Genomic DNA, 17,848 nt, shown 5'->3' on the forward strand with positions numbered 1-17,848 from the left:
CCTTGAAAACTATTTCAACACAGGTGGACAAAGTGTCTAGAATTTGTCTAGAAAGAGTATTTTCAACCTCTGTGCAGTCTTAATACCAGTTTTTCTGTGCAGTACACTCCTATAATGACCTAAACCAGCCAGTATGCCACAACGCATCACTAAGGGGAAAGGAGAAACAAAACCAACAGAGAACCCCCCATAATTTCCCCTAGTACCTATAGGAGCTATGCAAATGAAGAATATGACTGGTTGTAACAATTCAGTTTTACTCTCAATAATCTTTTTCTTCCATTTTATGTCAGTTATAATCCAAGAACCAGTCATTCCGGATAGATGTGTTGATTTCAGTCCTTTTATACTAACTCACTGGCTCCTATATTCTGGTCACAAGGCTTCACCACTCTCACTATCATTCACCCCTTCTTCACAACAGTTCCAACTTGCATTCTTCCTCTCCTCTCACCTCCTCCTCTTCCTTCCCACCATCAGCCCCCCAAACTAGTAAGCCCGCATGACTGCATCAAGAGGCAAGAAGAAGTCTCAGCACTATGTTCCCATTTCTGGCATGGCACAGGAAACAGTCATTAGCCATGCCCAGGGCAAGCAAGCTTACAACTCACATGTAAGGCAACTGGGAACTACTTTTAAGTGTCACTGGCACACAAACTGGCTCCAGGACAAAAATAGATCCACTGAACTTCCACCATCTGTTTCCCCGTTCCAAGTTCTTAACCTTGTTTCCTTGCAGGTGGTTTCCTTTCCGCTCTGTCTTGTCAAAGCTTCCAGCAACCCAGAGTCAGAAAATATTCCAGATGTTCAAACTGCAAACATCTTTCATTCACAAATAAATCTCAACCGACAGTTTAAGCTGAACCACTCACCAAAATATCCAATTAACACTCACTACCCCAGCAGGTAAACAAATTCTGGGACTGAATCATACTCTGCTACCTAGCAGTTATAGGAACAAATACTACTCCAAGTATTTCAGTGGCTGGCTGAGAACAGAGCGAGCAGGCAAAGCAGCAGGCGCTTTGGTGAGAGCCAGCCCCTACACTATTATACATATATCATTCAGAGAAACACATATTCTGAGGAGCCTGAACAGGTACTTCACCAAAATATTTTTGCAAACTGCTCCAGCAACAGTTATGACTGAAATGTATCCAATCAAATATGTTTACCATCAGACACACATTTTAAAACACTAAAGAATCCTCCATTTCCTGTAAGTCAATGGTCTCAGGTTAACAAGTCTAGTGCTCTACACAAAGATGACCTTCCTGGTGGGAGGAACAGTTCTTCTTTTAGTTCCTTCCTTTGGGCCACAACATCTCAGAGCTTCAGAAATGTGTCATTTGCTGAGTGACTCAGCAGTCCCCTTGCTGAGGAGGACATTTAGCAGGGAGCAGCTGGCATGCCCATAAGCAGGTAGTCACTAGGAACTGTGGAAATTCAGTGAGCTACTCCGCATCTACATCCCTCCTTAGTGGACAAGGCTTCCGAGGGAGCCAAACTGACCAAGGCAGCAGGGTTTTGTTAATTCTTCCCAAAACACAAAAGTTAAAAAGCACATTAAAAACTCAGCAACACAATATCAAGGTATAAATTCCCAAAGAGAGCAAGACAGTACAATGATCACTGTGCTCATTCTTATTCTATTTTTCACATGCACTTATACATGCATGCATGTAAATATTGATAACAGTTGTTCACTGTCTCAGCCGTTAAACACAAAGCTTAACATCAGGGCATGCAGTGTCAGCCATTTCATGGTAACACATAAACTTAAGTTTTCATGTTTGCCTGCCTGATGATGACATCTGTATATCCTAACTATTCAAAATTTGTCTGTTCTGTTGAACTTGGTTAAGTGACATCATATGTATGTTTCCTGCATTACAAAGTAAAGCTTCTGAGGTCTATTCAGTAGTCAGACAGTCAGAATAGATTAATTTTTAAGCTCTGGAAATTTCTGAAACCATTTCTACTGCAAGTAAAGAACGTGCAGACAGTCTCTCACCAGTGAGACTGTCCACTCACAGTGGAAAATACAGAGGCTTGAACTTGGGACTCAGTGAGAATACTGTCTTCTGTTTCTTTTGGTTGAAGTGTATTTAAAGTAGCTCAGGACACATGAAACTTTTGATTTCTTAGAAGTCAAACAGTGAAACAACACCTAGTTTCAAACCAACCATCACAGCTCTCAGCAGTTTCACAAAACTGCTAGAAAATCATTCTGTCAACTTGAGGAATTAGTAATCAATTGTGGACATAGCACTTCAGATCTTCAGTACAGTTGTACAACTTGGCATCTGCATGTGAAAAGCCTGCAAGGTGAGCAGCATAACCATGGGTGGAAATGGTTACCCAAGGAACACTTAGACATTACACAGAAGGTGCACACAGACTCATTAGCCACAAAGCACAGACAAGCCAGCAGATGAAACTAAAATTCACTCTCCTAGCATAAGCTGAGCGCAGCTTCAAGGTCTTACCCCTGCTAGGCATCAACAGGCGCTTCTTCATGTTGCCTGACAGATCACAAGTGAACAGAAAAGAGAAAAACATCACATCAGCAACCTGAACAGCAGCAGTTTAAAAAGTTCTTAGTTAAAACAGAAATAATAAGATATTAAATGTTTGCAATTATATTTCAGATAAGCCACATATAAAGTTAAAATTAAAGGTAAAAAATGAGAAGGATTCTCTGTATCTCCCTCCCTGCTCAGAGTCACCATTAAACAAGCTGTTCCTTTCCCCTGTTAAGGAGAGCTACCCTCCATGTTCTCACTCCCGTTAAGACCATTTGAACAGACCCTTTTATCTTCATTTGAGAAAGACTGCACTTTCTCTTCCTCACTACTTTCAGGCAAGAGCAACTCTTCAGAACAGAGCCCTGGAGTACATGCCAGGAACATCCTGCATCTATCTCCCACTTCAAACACCTTCCCTTTGCCTTTTATTCTTGAGGAAGTAAAGTCCAAGCTCCACTGCACAGAGGTGCTCAGTGACAGGGCAAACAAAAGCAAATGCTCTGGTTCTGCACAAGGCAGAGGCAGGTTTATGCCACGGCAGATCTAGCTCATCTGCCTCCCTCAGCTAAGCAGCAGCCTGCCTGTCTCAATGGCATGCAGCCTCTAGTAGCTTTGCTGAAAGCCAGGTGATCAACATGTTACAAAGCCACCTGGGAACTGCACAGCTACTACCTACAGGTTAAAAAGCTATAAACCTCAAAAGAAAAAGGAAACATAACTGGAAAAAGCTAATAAGATTTTCGCAGTACACATGATGTGTCTCACCCAGAAGTAGAAATGGGACAAGTAACTTTTACAAAAGGGAAAAATTAGCCTCCCTCAAGAATAAGAAACTTGAAATTTATATAAAGGACTATAGTTTCAAATAATCTCCTTGTATCAATAAAAGGACAGAAGAAAAAGCCTATAGAGACAATATACATTTTGCAGAAAAATACTTACCATCCATTCCATTGTGTTGTTCATAACTTCTTTTTCCCAGGATAGTTGGGGACCCATTATTAATGACAGGTGTAAACTTAGCAGGAGTCAGACTGTTGAGAGAACTGGACAAGCTCTTTGCAGGATCTGGTTTCGGAGGACATGGATGAGACTCTGTTGTAAAACAGCAAGGTGAGTTTTTTATTAGTGAAAATACTGGAATTATAAATCTGAAAACAAGCTGCAAACTTCTAAGGTGACTATATCTCCCCTTACATACATATCGTCTCAGTCAATGATTTTGACTGAAGATTGCTATTTATATAAAACATTTTAAGTATATTTACAAATACACCTCTACTGAAGGTGTAAAACCAATGTCGCAATATTATCCTAAAAAAAGCTGATAACAAAAGCACATTGTATTTATTTCCAACACACTGTTCTCCAACAATTTAGAATCATTTTGGGGGTGCTCTATATTAAAAGCCATCTTTGAGCAGTCATGCAACACCGCTAAACTCTTCAGTTACAGTTTTTCTAGTTTTGCAAGGTTTGTAAAAAATACAAATTCTAAATTGGCCAAATGAGTGAGGATTCAAAGCACCACCATAAAGAATACATTAAGTCTGAATTCAAACTTTTGGCCAAGGCTGAGATCAAGCATACGGTGAAAAGATTGTGAGAAAGTTACAAGCAACAGCAAATGAGATTTTCTCTCACCAACCAAAGAGCTGAGTAACATAAAACTTAAAGCACACTGAGCACACCTCCAAAAAGACTTTCTTCTCTCAGTCAGTCTATCAGCCTCCCTCCATTTCCTTCACTCTCTTCTCCCAGCTCAGTAGTCAAATGGAGACCCTGACACAGCGATAATCTCAGAATCTACCGCTACATTCTGTACAACTATTAAAGGCAGGATTTTATCCAACAGCAAAACTTCTCCCTTTATTGGCTTTCTCTGGTTGCACTATATGTATCCAAAGGTTTCTCAGTCTGTGTATCTCATTAGTATACAGTAGAAGTACAACTCTCAACAGAAAAGCAGTAAATATTTAATAAACCCTGAGCCTTACAATATTTCATCAACAAAAATGTTCAAAGAAAAATAAAATCAACTCCAGTGTTCCTTATCAGAGTAAAAAGGCAATCAATTTCCTTGTTAATCTAGAAGCCTTCCAAGTACCACTGTCCAAACTAGCTTTCTGTGGTTAGACTCATGTTAGATGGCTGTAATAACCTGAGACATGTCTTCAGGGTATCTCCAGCAACTGGCAACACTAGACAAACTGGTTTTTCATCCATTTGTAGTCAGAGCTGGCATGTCATGTAGCATCACTTTAGATGCTTCCAGCACCTAAAACTTATACCAAAGTCTAGAAAAGAGCTACTATGAAAGGAAAGAATGAAAGTATAGTCTCCTTGTCCAGCTCCAGGATAGAATGGCCAGCAGCTGATGCACAAGCTGTGGGACACAGTGCTGTCCTAAACCAAAGAGGCTTCTTGGAGGATCCAACTGTAGGAACTCCTCCAGACAGCCCAAAAATTGCAACAGTGGACTGACCAATTGTTCCCAAAACATTATGCTCATGCCCCCATCAGCAGATGGTAACTTGTCTCCGTATACATGGGAAGCCACAGGAAACACATCCCTCTCCGTTCTCTTGAAAGTTTATGACAGAGCTCTGTGAGCCCACAGTGGACTGCTGAGTCACTTGGTCTGTCAAATTAAGTAAGAAAAGGAAAACAGACAAGTGCATGGGAAGGTTTTCTTTTTAATCCAGAACCAGCATCTAAATTCAGAACCAAATGGAAAAAGAAATGGTTAGCAGAAATAGCCAGCATGGCTTTTTGTTTGCTTGAGGTTTTTTGTGTTTGTTGGTGTTTGTTTTCTTTAATACCTAAATACCGGAGTACTGCTTCTAAAGGCTTTCGAACCACTTGCTTTAATAGCAGTGGGTTTTCTGATGCCTCAGGTAAACGTGCTGTGCCTGTAAAACAAAGAAAAATAATTAGAGGGTAAAGATATTTAGATATTATAGCAAACCTAAGTGAAAAACTCGAAACTTTACAGGTTGCAAGCATGTCTTGGCAATAGGACATGAATGTAGGAGAACTCTAAATATAACAGCAAACATTAATATTTTAAAACAAACAACTTATGAATTTTCAAAGTTATCTGACCTACAGTTAGAACACTGCACGTATAGCTAGATTTTGTGCAACCACTAGCTACATGCAAGAGAGCATCTCAAGAAGTTGCAGCTCAAACTGTAGGAAAGGAATCTCAATGGGTTTCTTTGCAAGGAGGTCCCAGCTGCATCACCACTCACATTCTGCTTTGATTGCTGCACTGTTAATAGGCAGATAGGGGTGTCTTGCAGCATGCCAAGGGCGCAAGATATCTCGACATAAACGTCTGGCAATTCTTGTCAGTTTTGTTGTATGGAGATAGAAAGCTTGTCGTGTCTTCATAGCAAACTTGGGACTCCCACTATTTCGTACTGGCACACCATGAGGACTCTAAAAAGAAAGAAAAATCAATTACAGTTTCTAAAATATATCAGAAAGTACAGAGTTAAAGAAGAGATAGACTATAAAATCACTTTCAACTACTGGTTCACAGACATAAGAACAAAAACAGTATTACAAATTAGAATATTTCAGCCCAGCTATTCCCCATTTCCCAAATCTTACCCATGAACATTTAGAATTTTATTCCAAAATATCTCAATGGATAAAACAAAGGTAAATATTTTCTCTTCACATGGAAGTATGTAATTTCTGTGTTGCCCAAATTTTAAAGCAGAGATCCAAAAGCCAGAACTGGAGAAGTTACCTGATCCTATCACGTAATTTAGTACTTACATAGAGTCAACAGGCTTTGGGTGCTTAGATATACAACACAAACTTCTTACAACAAATCATTTGTAAAGGGCAAGAAAAATCAAACGTAGCTGTATGGCTAAAATATACATCACAAACTCACTTCCCAAAGCAATCTTACAGCATACAAAAATGCTTTTGTCTCAAAGTTGCAAGAATATCTGTTTTAGGTCTTACTCTAAACTCAATGAATGCATTTACACAGTTGTCAAATATTCACTGTATGTAATAAAGAATACTATTGAAAGACATTTATTGACTAGAGAGCACCAAAGCACTATCTTCTTTGTGAAAAGCAACCAAGTCAACCAATAAAATAATGAAAGTAGTATCTGATCATCTCAGACCTGCCCACAATTGGAAAACAGGAGGACATTTCAGTTTGGGGAGAACAAGGCTTTCCCCTCTCTGAATATTTGCATACTTTTAAATTAACAAACAAAAGGTATAAGGCTGATGAAACATGGCAGTTATCTCAGCAATTAGATGGCTTCAGAGGGAAAAGAGAAGCCTGGAAAGACAGAGGTTAAATGAAAGAAATAAAATAGGAAGGGAATGATAGCAAACACTAGGAGAAAGACCTTAATCTCAGACCAAAGTTCAGGGTGCACTACCCTTCCATCCATGTGATGCAGCCACTTCTTCCAGTCAGCTCAAGGTATGATGCTTCCAGATTGAGCTTCCACCAAATTCAGAAAAATTCTGAGTATTTTGGCTTTTAAATTAGAGGAAAAAATAAACAGAAGCAGCTGATACAGTGCTTACTCAAACCTATCCAAAAGGAAGGAGGATTAATTAAAAAAGTAGGATGAAGTACAAAACCAAGATAAGGGATCTCTCTAAAATGCCACTAGCTATTTGGGGGATCTAATTTTGAATGTGCCTTGGGAAACGGAACAGGTTTCAGGAAATAATGAATTCTTTTATGATTAAAAAAAAAAACCACACCAAAAAACAGTCCTCTTCCCCCTACAGCAAAAATCATGAAAAGCGAATACCAGAAACACTGGCTGGCATTTAATTTTTCTCCATCTTCATTAAGTTATCCCATGCATTTGATGGCTAGTTTGCTAAACAAATGATTATTTTTTTCTCAGCGCAGTAGTTGGCAACAAATTACTCAGAGCCAAAGTTAACGTGCCAACTTCAGCAATACATGAAATACCAAACCCAAGGACAACAATGAAGGCTGAAGGCATTCTTCTTCTTGTTAAATATTTAAGAACAGTGAACAACTAGATATCATGGCACCTAGCTTTCCAGGCAAGAGCACCAAGAAGTCTGCTTTGCAGATACCCACCAAATTATTGCGGTTTGGTCCTGGTCTCTCCCCATCTAACCGTGTTGGCATTTTCAAGCCACCGTATTTCTTCCAGTAGGTCCAACAGGATGCACAGAGACGACACTGCATGTTAGGGGGACCCCAAGAATACCACTGGTAAGACTGTGTGGCTAGAGATAACAAAGGTGGAAATTATATATATCCTTAAACAGGATCACTTTTCAGAGCTTATTCTCTTTAGAACCATCACAAAAGAAAACCCACACAAAGACAGTGCAAAGCTCCAACAGACCTTAAAAGCTGATGATTGCTTCAATGTCATCACATCACTGTTAAATGTACTTGTTATTTCAGCAAAATTAATTACAAATATAACCCCCTTTTAATACATGAACAGAAAAAAATAACTAGTAGGATGGGACAATTTTACGTCAATAAAACTGAAAGCTCTCATTTTTGAAGACTGGTAGACAATTTCTGCAGAGCATGGGAAAGAGGGAAGATTGTCCTCAGGAACTCCCCTTACATTAATTTTACAGCTGAAGAATGTACAAAATTTGTGGCTTAACTTCTTTGTTCAGTCCTACATTCCAGCATCTCTAAAGGCTCCCACAAAGGAGCACAATCATTAGAATGCAGTATATTAGTACCAGCCAACAGACCAAATACAATGATATCACATATTTTGAAATCTACTAAAAAATTATGAAAAAATTGACAAATTCACATCTTGGTGATTTAAGTCTTTGCTCAATAACTACCTGCAATTACATAGGACATTTACTAACTCCCCCTTTAGTATTTCATAATTGTATTTACAAATGTAACACCAGTAACTAAAAACCCACCTCTGCTTAAATGCTGCTATGTCAAATTCTGTCCCTCCACCCTTCCAAAGCTTTCTCTCCCACCTCCCACCACAATAGAGCTTTTACTTTACTGCTTGCAACATAGCACTCACACTCTCTCTGCACAACTGCCATACTGGCACGTCACTTACTATAACAGCTTTCACAGGCCCGTCCTGCTCCCGTGTTCTGTGCCTGTACTCCAGTACCATTTACCACTCCTGGTTTGACATTATTTACATTGATCTGGTTGGGGTTTGGCTTGTTACTTAAAACACAAAGCAAAAAGGAGGACAAACATTAATTGAGGCATGCAATTTCCTACTTGACTTTCAAAAGTATGGCCCAAAATGTTTGAAGATTTAAATTTTGTTCATCTTCTGGCTTCAAGAACAAGCTGTACTTACCAGCAATCTGACTTCCATGAACATACAGTCTCCAATAATCTTTAAGTAACACCAATAATAAAAATAACCACTGTTAGATGCCATTTCCCAGAGTGCAAACCCATTGAAAAACAAACCAGTGAGGCCAGGTATCTTCCTCACTGTCCCAGATATTCTATCTAGGTGACAAAAAGATCTCTCCTACAGATCTCCCTAAGTCCTCAACATAAAGGATATGTTACTTAAACCTCCAACAAGAAGGCTAGGGTACACAGCAGAAGAGAAAGGGTAACCCCTGTCTTATTCTGGAAAATATAACCCTAGACTGCAGTCACAAATATTTCCACATTGTGTTACTGCAAAGGTTTGCACAAGCACACCCAAGACATTAAACAAAATCTTTGGACACAGCATATATACAAAGATTTTCATTGATATGAGCCTTCTGACAAGTCTTAAACTATGGTCTGTGTTTCTAATAGAAAGCATTCAGGTTTCTACTAAATGGAAAAAGTCTGAAAGCCTAGCATCTTTATGTAGAGCAAGAAATGCATTGATGGCTGTCACTAACACATTCTAATATAACAACATCTGAGTCACCTCAGCTCATCTCTATACTCTTGGAAATGTTGACTTGGGGAACAGGGGGGGAAGCTACTGGCAGGAACTCAGAATGGAAGGGCAAACAAAACCTTGGCATAGAAAGCAGTCTGAAATAGTACAAAATCTCTGCAGAGGAAGAGGTGTCCAAGGGGGAAAATGAGGCACTCATCAAAAAATCCTTGGCATGGGAGGGAACAGGAAGGACAGAGAATCAGTATTGCAGGGACAGGACTTATGGGGCATGGAGGAAGATGGAAGAAGTCAAACAAGAAGTTTCAGAGAAGAAGAATACACTGGGAGCTTATAAAACATGCAAAGACTCCGAGGTGCTGTTAGGAGCTCAGCTTACAGAAGCAACAAAAAGCAGGCAGACTTGCACCAACTGCACCAATTATGTTTCACTCATGTTCTCTTACCTGAAGACTGAAGAGTTGGCATATTCCTTTTATTTCCAACTAAGCAGCTCATCATTTGGAATCCACTTATTCAAGCAGAAATATCTTAAAATAGGCTTTACAAAACAGCTTTCTGAAAAAGCATTTTCTTACATATCAGTTGCACACTGACACAGGAGTCACACTGATTTCAGGGACCCAGACTTTTTAATCACTTATCACTCTGGCTAGGTCTGCAAAAACAGCATTGTGGGAATATGGCCAAATTAATTTCTTCCTAATGGGGCATCAATATTAGGTTTCACATTCTCAGCAATGACCTTAGAAAGCAAAGGACTTCCAAATGACTGAACTCTGAAGAAAACAAACCCAAATGCCACTGAAAAGCTTACACTGCCCTGGAAACCAGAAGGTCATCCTTCTTCTCATTTGAAAATGTCTGATCAGGCACTAGATACAGAGTTTGGTAAAGTCCCATTTCTATAGAGACAAAATAGGTTTTGCTGTGAATGACCTACACAAGGACCACACACACATTGCATAAAGACATAAGAGAGTATTTGCCCAGTCCAAGAAAAACTTCAGATAGCATTCTGATGGTGCTTCCTCACTGTAAATTCAAGGCCTTCCTGCAGAAAGGCTAGGAAGCTAAGCAGCACTGAAATACTGCAAATAGTTTGTTCCTTCAACACACTTAACAGCCCATACACAACCTAAAAGAAGCACAGAAGAAAAAAAAAATAAACGCACTATAGATTAACAAGCCTGATTTGGTTTTCTTCTCCTTTTGCTTATTAATCTGCCCGGCTCTTACAAGGATTAAAGTGTGTCCACAGGACGAAGTTCTGACACCACAGATGGCAGCAGATCTGCAGACACATTTAACAAAGGGAAAGTTGAAAGGAGGTACATTCATGCTACCCGGCATTTTGCTCTGGGATGTCACTATAGTAACCTGCTGAAAAAGAACTTTTGCCAATGATTCACTAGCAAAGTCCATGTGCAAACATTACTAAGATGCTATAAAACAAACAGTCCTCACAGACACACAGTTACAAGCATGTTGCTCAACAGACAGAGGAAAAGACTGAACAAAACTAAGCCTCCCCTCCAGGTCTTACAGCTCAGCATCACACAGTTGCTTCCCTTATATACATTGGTTTATTCTCTGAAAAAGGCTGTAAAGGAGTCAAACTCCATCAGCAAAGCACACAAAAAGGAGGGGGTTTTTTGAGCAGCATGCCAGAAAGCCCTGATGTGTCTGGTTGTAAACAGTTAGGAACAAGACTGCACGCAGTGGCACACACATCCAAAGTATTAAGATCACGCGCAGAAAGGAGGGTGATGGCCAGACTCCACTGCCCTCTTACCAAACCTGTATTTCAGACACAACTGAAAGGGATGCACGGGCAAGAGCTGATCACCAAATCACACTAATCACAACACTGTCACACTGTAGTTGTGGCAATAACTTCACTTCAGGATTCTGGAACAGTACAATTTATGTACCTGCAACAAGCACCAGAAAGTGTGCTGCTCCAGAGCTAAGGTCAAGTTTCAAAAGGGCAGTAACAATAAAATTTAAGCAGCTAACATTTTCATCATATGAGCAGCAAAAAGCTCCAAACTGCTGATGATATGTTAATTAAAATTGTTTGATATCACCAAAGCCTGCTACAGCTATTAACAAGAGAATTAGATGAATAACTGGATGAATTATTAAGCAATTAATGAAGCTGAAGTGAAAGATGCAAATAAGGTAGTGAGAATACTGATGGTGTGGTAAGCCATCATTTCCAGTTCTTACATCAATAGAAGTCTTTTCAATGGGTTTCAATTGCACCGGAGCAGTCAGTTATACTAGAACAGCGATCATGAATGCAAGTGCAGCTCTCTGAGCTGTATTATGTAGGAGAACAAACTCAAATGAAAAGTTTAAGTTGATAAAGCATGTGCAGAAAGAAGGCACTGGAACTCAGTCATCATGGACTGAAACCCCTGGGAAAAAAAACCAACCAAGATAAACCTGAGCCATGCAGAACACCGAAATCACTATATGACTGGACAGCATTTGACCCACAGCACAACGATAAAATTTTAGTTGTTAAAGATACCTGTATACTTAACATCATTGGTGACTATATCCTGTTATTGAAAAAATCATAGTGGTACTAGATGCAGCAGAACAATTAAGAAATAAAGCCTCAGAAATAAGAACAATTTTTAATACTTCATAAGGAACATTTATCACATCTACCTCTAGGCATCTAATGCAAGTGTCTAGATTCCTTATAAAGAAAACAGAGAGGTGAGTTCTCATCAGAACTCCCCAGGCTACTGTAAATACCCACTTCTAAGAACAGGTCTAATGACTGCTACACAATGCTTTTTGAAAATGAGAAGCCTTCTCCAACAAAATGTTGAAGATCACCATTTTAACCAGCACAGCTATAAAAGAACCAACAGTGTTACACCTCTGAGTTTTCCATGATGCAATGAACCTCTTCCCAATTAAACAGGGAAGGGAGAAAGTCTTGCTCCTCAGGCAGAGAACAACCAAGAAACAGACAAAGGAATTATCTTCAGCTGGTTAAGCAGCTGCCCCTTGTAGTCATCCAAAGCTTTGACCTACTCCTCTAGTTACCCTATTCACTTAAAAAAAAGAGACAGGGTAGAGAGAATAATATTTTCCTACTTTAAAAGTGTTTGCAAGGTAGCATTTACAGCTTTAAAGGTGCTTTGAGATTCTCAGATAAAATACTGTAAGTAGACTATATTAATTTACATTTACATATGTAAATTTAAAATTTACATTTTACATCAATACATTTTGGGAGACTGGGGATTGCATGGAGCACTTCATTCTTCCTTTTCTGTTCTTACCACTTAGATCTAAGCAAAAGAGAGAAAAGCCACACAAAATTTTATGTCTCAGCCTTTGTGATTTGCAGATATCCTAATTCCAAACAATCCCAGCTACACAACCAAACCATCATCAAAAAGAAGTAACTAGTACATATGATGCCCATAAGATAAGTTAAACCAGAACGCAACTTCCACAACAGCCTGAAGAGTATGTTTGGGCACGCACTAGAAAAAGAAAGAGACTGAGATTACATCTGCAACAAGAAAGGTCTCTGAGCCCTACATTCCCACTGGGGGATGGCAGAATGAAGTGTATAAGGACATGGCATCTCTTTGTACATTCAGGCTTCTGCTGCTGCCTCCCACTGACAGAGCAATTGCTACAGAAAACAATTAAATTTTTTTTTTCAGTATTTCCTGAATGCAGAATTCAACTGATTTTATATTTTTTTTCTTTCACCAGGAAAGCACATTAGTGCTTTTCAACCTAAGGGATGCATACAAACATTGGGTTCAGTCACATGAACTACAGACGTCCACTCCAAACCCAGGGTTGTTCTTGGAAGGATCCCAGAAATGTTTGCCCAATATCTAGGACAGCAATGTTTTTCCAGTATCTGGGATGTTGGTTTAGGACTTGATAACCTCAAATCAGTTACCTGTATGACTCTGCATGCTTCAGTTACCCACATTATAAATTTAGGGCACAGTCCAAGTTTGATTGGTTTGGGTTTTTTTTAAAAATAGACTCTCAAGCTTCACACAGAGATGTTATTTTCCACTGTATACTATGTATGTGACATGAGGAATAACCTTTAAAGACCGCTTCTATTGCTTTTCTTATTATTGTCCTCTCCTCTTCCTAGATTTTCCTATTAACATCACAGGAAGAAACGAGAGTCCTATCAGTGGAAGACAGTCATAGACAAAAAAAAAGAAGATTAAATTGTTTGAGACTGATAATCCTCCAGGGTCTCTCTTTGCAAACAATTTTACATCAGTTATTGTTAGAATAGGTTTCACTCAATCAGCTGATACACTTCTGCATAGGTCTTGTGACAGTCTACATCAAGTAATTTATTTTTGAGGTGACAAGTGGATCATTATGGTTCAAGCCTTGAAACAGGAATGGGCTCAGTAACATAAGGACAAATCAATAACATTGATATTTAGATCCCTACACTGTGTATTGCCATTACAAGCCAAGAACATAATCTTCTTCTAGGTCACAAGATAATGTAGATGCAATACATTCCCTGTGTGCCAGACCTTGTACTGAAACTTGAGTAGAAATAATCCAAAAATCTTAGAATCTTAATTGTTACCACATTTGGTGGTATTAATAGCAAAAAAGTAGAAGCAGCATTCATGTGGGATTAAGTAAGTCACATACACAAATGCTACTTTTCCTGATACGCATGAAAGCGTATTGAAGGAGGAGGAAAATTTGACACCCGTTTTATCATTTAAACAATATTTAAATTAAGGTATTACACAAAATTCAACCGTGATCGGAAATCAAAGCCAGAGATAAAAAAAGCAACAACATGGGTAGAGACAGAAGTCTTTTCCTGAAGTAGAGAGGTACGTTGCGGATTTGATTATATTCTCTAGATAGCAACAAGAATTATCTTGCTGAGATACAATGTTGAGGGATAAGATACCGCTCCAGACAGCCATTATCAAATGAGAACCATAACCTTTCAAATACAAAACACAGCCTACATACATTATAATCCAAGAGCAACAGCAAGACTACCAGGCTCTCTCGTCTCCAATATCCTTTTGCATCCACAGTGTAAATTACATTGACTTTTGCTTTACAAGCTTATCACATTGTGAATTCCTGTTTAATTTTATGTCCAGTGTCCCCCTGCAGAGTAAAACCATCCACAAAAGGCAGTACTGTTGAAAAATTGCACAACAAGAAATCTATTTGGTTTCACTCTAAATATTACACCTAAATTTTAGTAAATTCACTTGAGAGTTATCTACAGATTTCAAAGCAAAAAAGAAATCAGGGATCCTCTATTTTCACAAGAAATAAGGGACTGTCTTGCAAGCTAAATATGTAAAACTTAGTTTTGCCTTAAGTAACAGAACACATTGTAGAAGTTCCTAAGTATTTAAAAGGAGAATGCATAAAAGAGTAAAAGAGTTATTTGGGAATAATACACATGGGAAGTGGAAGTTGAAGAGAAAGGACAAGGGAGATTCAAAGTTCCACATTATAACAACTGTTGACTGGGTTATGCAGAAGAAATCCAAGAGAAGAAATACATCTTACTAAGTATTTTTTAATACACATATATCATTATATACTAATTTTAATATAGTTCTATATATAAATTTATATATAAATTTATATATAAATTTTCATATATATATATATAAATAAAAATGACACTGGGAAACAATCACACACTGGTGATCCATTGATGACATAAATTAATAAACCATATATTACTGAGTAGTTAATTAGCTACCCTTTTGTTCACAACAGTGCTGACCTGATACCAAATCCCCAACTCCCAGTCCATATAAAAATAAAAATTAGAAGACATAAGTAACAGTTGCTTCAGGATGGGAACATTATACTGGATGAAGGAAATTAGCAAGATGACATCATAGCATTCTAACCAGGAAAGCCCCAAAGGGAAAGTCCTCTGCTGCTCATGGAGGAAATACCCTGTATTGCAGAAGTGGAAGGTCAGTGTGGGAACAGCTTTGTCTTTAAGCAGCATCATAAGCATATTGCGAGGAGTGCTGCTTTGTTCTAGCCAGCTGTGAACTACTAAAGCTATTGTGTTTTCTTCCACAGGGCTCCTAGCTGTTTATTAGCATCAGGGTGGTTAGCATTAACTCAACTAAAATACAAAGGAATTCAAGCATAAGCAGAAGGTTTGTTATACTGGGAACCTAATAGTTCTCTGACATCTTTGTTCAACTATACCTCTCATTATGTAATTAAAGCAAATACATAATACTGGCAGGCCATGGAAACTGCTACACGAAAACCTCTACAATGAAACAGAAAACAAAACAATACAGAAAGATACTTACTAGTTGGGTATATACACTTGTTTTAGCTTGCTTTCTGCTTCTGCTGCTTTCAATCGTTTCTTTAAAATGAAAAGAAAAAAGAAAAGTTAGAATAAGAAGAAAATACGGGCTATTTCAACTGGGAGTCAAGTAATATAATGGTAAAAACGTCAGGGCTTTTTAACAAATTATGAAGTTTTCCTTTCACTGAGCAGCCACCACAAAATCCTCTTCCAACAGGAAAATATCTACCAAAAACAACTGTGGGCATCAAATGACTACATACACTGCTTTTCAAAAAAGCCAAAGAGATGACAACCTACTATTTATAAGGACAAACTTTTCATTCCCATTCATTTCAATATAAATTCATACATTGTTCCTCCCACAATCCTTCTTTTTATTCCTGCAGAAGAAGATCTGACATATCAGTCTGTGTTTGTTCTCCATAATAATATTCACCAGTTGGACAATAACAGGTATCGTAATGCATCCTCTCCATCATATTTCCTCAACAGCTGAACCAATTCTAAGAGTTTGAACGAAGACTTCTTTGTGGATAGTCTTCACTTCTGAAGACTGAGTGACACTGGAGATCTTTTAAAAGTTAACAAGTCCAACAGCTCAACTTAAAACTGATGCAGAATTACCTGAAAGATTTTTTAGCTATGGTATGTCACCACTTCTGAATAAACATCAGCCATGGCCAACCTACACATTTGCACATTCTAAAGGTGAGCAGCTCTAGGTACGCAAGCACTATGCATTTATCCCCCTTTGAGACAAAAAAAGGAAAGAAACCCCAGGCACATGGGTGAATCTCAAGAGGACAGGTAGCAAAGAACATCAAGGGGGGTAAAAAGGGGAGAAGCTAATAAGAGCAAACAACAAAACCCTAATGAAAAACACCACTGCCAGGAGATATTAAGATACACAACAGAGAAGGGAAAACACATCGAAGAAGCAGACTTTCAGAGCATGGGCATACATGTTTAGAAGTAGACACTTTCTGTCTCTTTATGTGGCCCTACTTCACTAAAACCATCCACTAACTTCAGTCACATTTCTGAAGTAAATGGATTACAGGGTCCTTCCAATGGGATGTATGGAACAATTTCCCCCAGAACAGAAATGCTCCTGTTTGGTTTTTTTTTTTCAGTTATAGCTGTGAACTTGCTGATAGCCCACAAGAACACAGCAGAAGGAGGTAGTTACCATGAGCTTTACTAACTGGCCAAGAATTCCTTTTATAACTCAAACCTTCACACCATTCTAGTCCAAGCTCCCGTTCAAAGCTGGGCCCATGCCAACATGTCTGCATAAAGCCACAACAAAGTTTTCCAGACAAACCAGCAGCATGGTGATATTCTAGATGAACAGATTAGCTTAACATTTTCTATGCAGCAACTTCAAGACACAGTCGAGGAAAACAGTTGTAAAGCTAAAGTCAGTAGCTTTATAGACACAGGAAGCACCAAAAAATGTAATAAAATTGAACAGTGTGTCACTGAGAAACTGGACAAACATCAAAATCCTTTTTACAGGGACACAATGGACACGACACATGTAAAAACAATTAAGTGAAAGTTTCCTATAAGTGTAAAGCTTGCTTTGATCAGAGGGACAGTCTCAAGCAGGAGTTTTCCATTGGACAGCCTGACAGTTCTTCACCAAACCTCTCTAGACTCTCAAAGAATTCCTCTCTTGGCTTTTCCTGCAAATAAAGGTCCACCTATCTTAGAAATAAAAGAATGAAGTTGTCAGACAAGAGAAAAAGGACTGAGAAAACAGAACTTCTGGAAGTTATCCAGAGACTGTGAGTACACCTTCAGAGCTGCACCTAAAAGCTGACTTCTCTCTGCTGGTATAGTCAAATTTCCCAGATTCCTTCTGTTTAATCTTGTCTAGGACAAGGACAGCTACCTGAAAAATGTCATCAAGAAAACCCAAATAAAGATTTAGTGGAGACAAACCTTATCAATCCCACAGACTTGGATGAATCAATAATACACACTGTACTGACAGTCAGTGACTGAAATAAAGAGCTTATTCCTCTGAATACAAATCGCAAACTCAAAGCTGAACATTTTCA

General features: G+C 38.7%; 1 protein-coding gene across 3 annotated transcripts in view; it reads right to left on the reverse strand.

Annotated features, from left to right (window-relative positions):
• The window catches only part of MTA1 (metastasis associated 1), an 83,707-nt gene that overhangs the window by 18,197 nt on the left and 47,662 nt on the right, over positions 1-17,848 (reverse strand). For all 3 annotated transcript variants that reach the window (XM_026853744.1, XM_026853742.1, XM_026853745.1), the window contains exons 11-17: positions 15,778-15,836; positions 8,618-8,733; positions 7,636-7,787; positions 5,783-5,972; positions 5,351-5,440; positions 3,471-3,623; positions 2,490-2,525 (exon numbers count right to left, since the gene is read on the reverse strand). In XM_026853744.1, coding sequence (XP_026709545.1) covers positions 2,490-2,525; positions 3,471-3,623; positions 5,351-5,440; positions 5,783-5,972; positions 7,636-7,787; positions 8,618-8,733; positions 15,778-15,836 — 796 coding nt within the window. The remainder of the gene's footprint in view (positions 1-2,489; positions 2,526-3,470; positions 3,624-5,350; positions 5,441-5,782; positions 5,973-7,635; positions 7,788-8,617; positions 8,734-15,777; positions 15,837-17,848) is intronic.

Source organism: Athene cunicularia (genome assembly GCF_003259725.1).
Source record: "Athene cunicularia isolate RWA chromosome 8 unlocalized genomic scaffold, athCun1 chr8_part1, whole genome shotgun sequence".
NCBI classification, from domain to species: domain Eukaryota; kingdom Metazoa; phylum Chordata; class Aves; order Strigiformes; family Strigidae; genus Athene; species Athene cunicularia.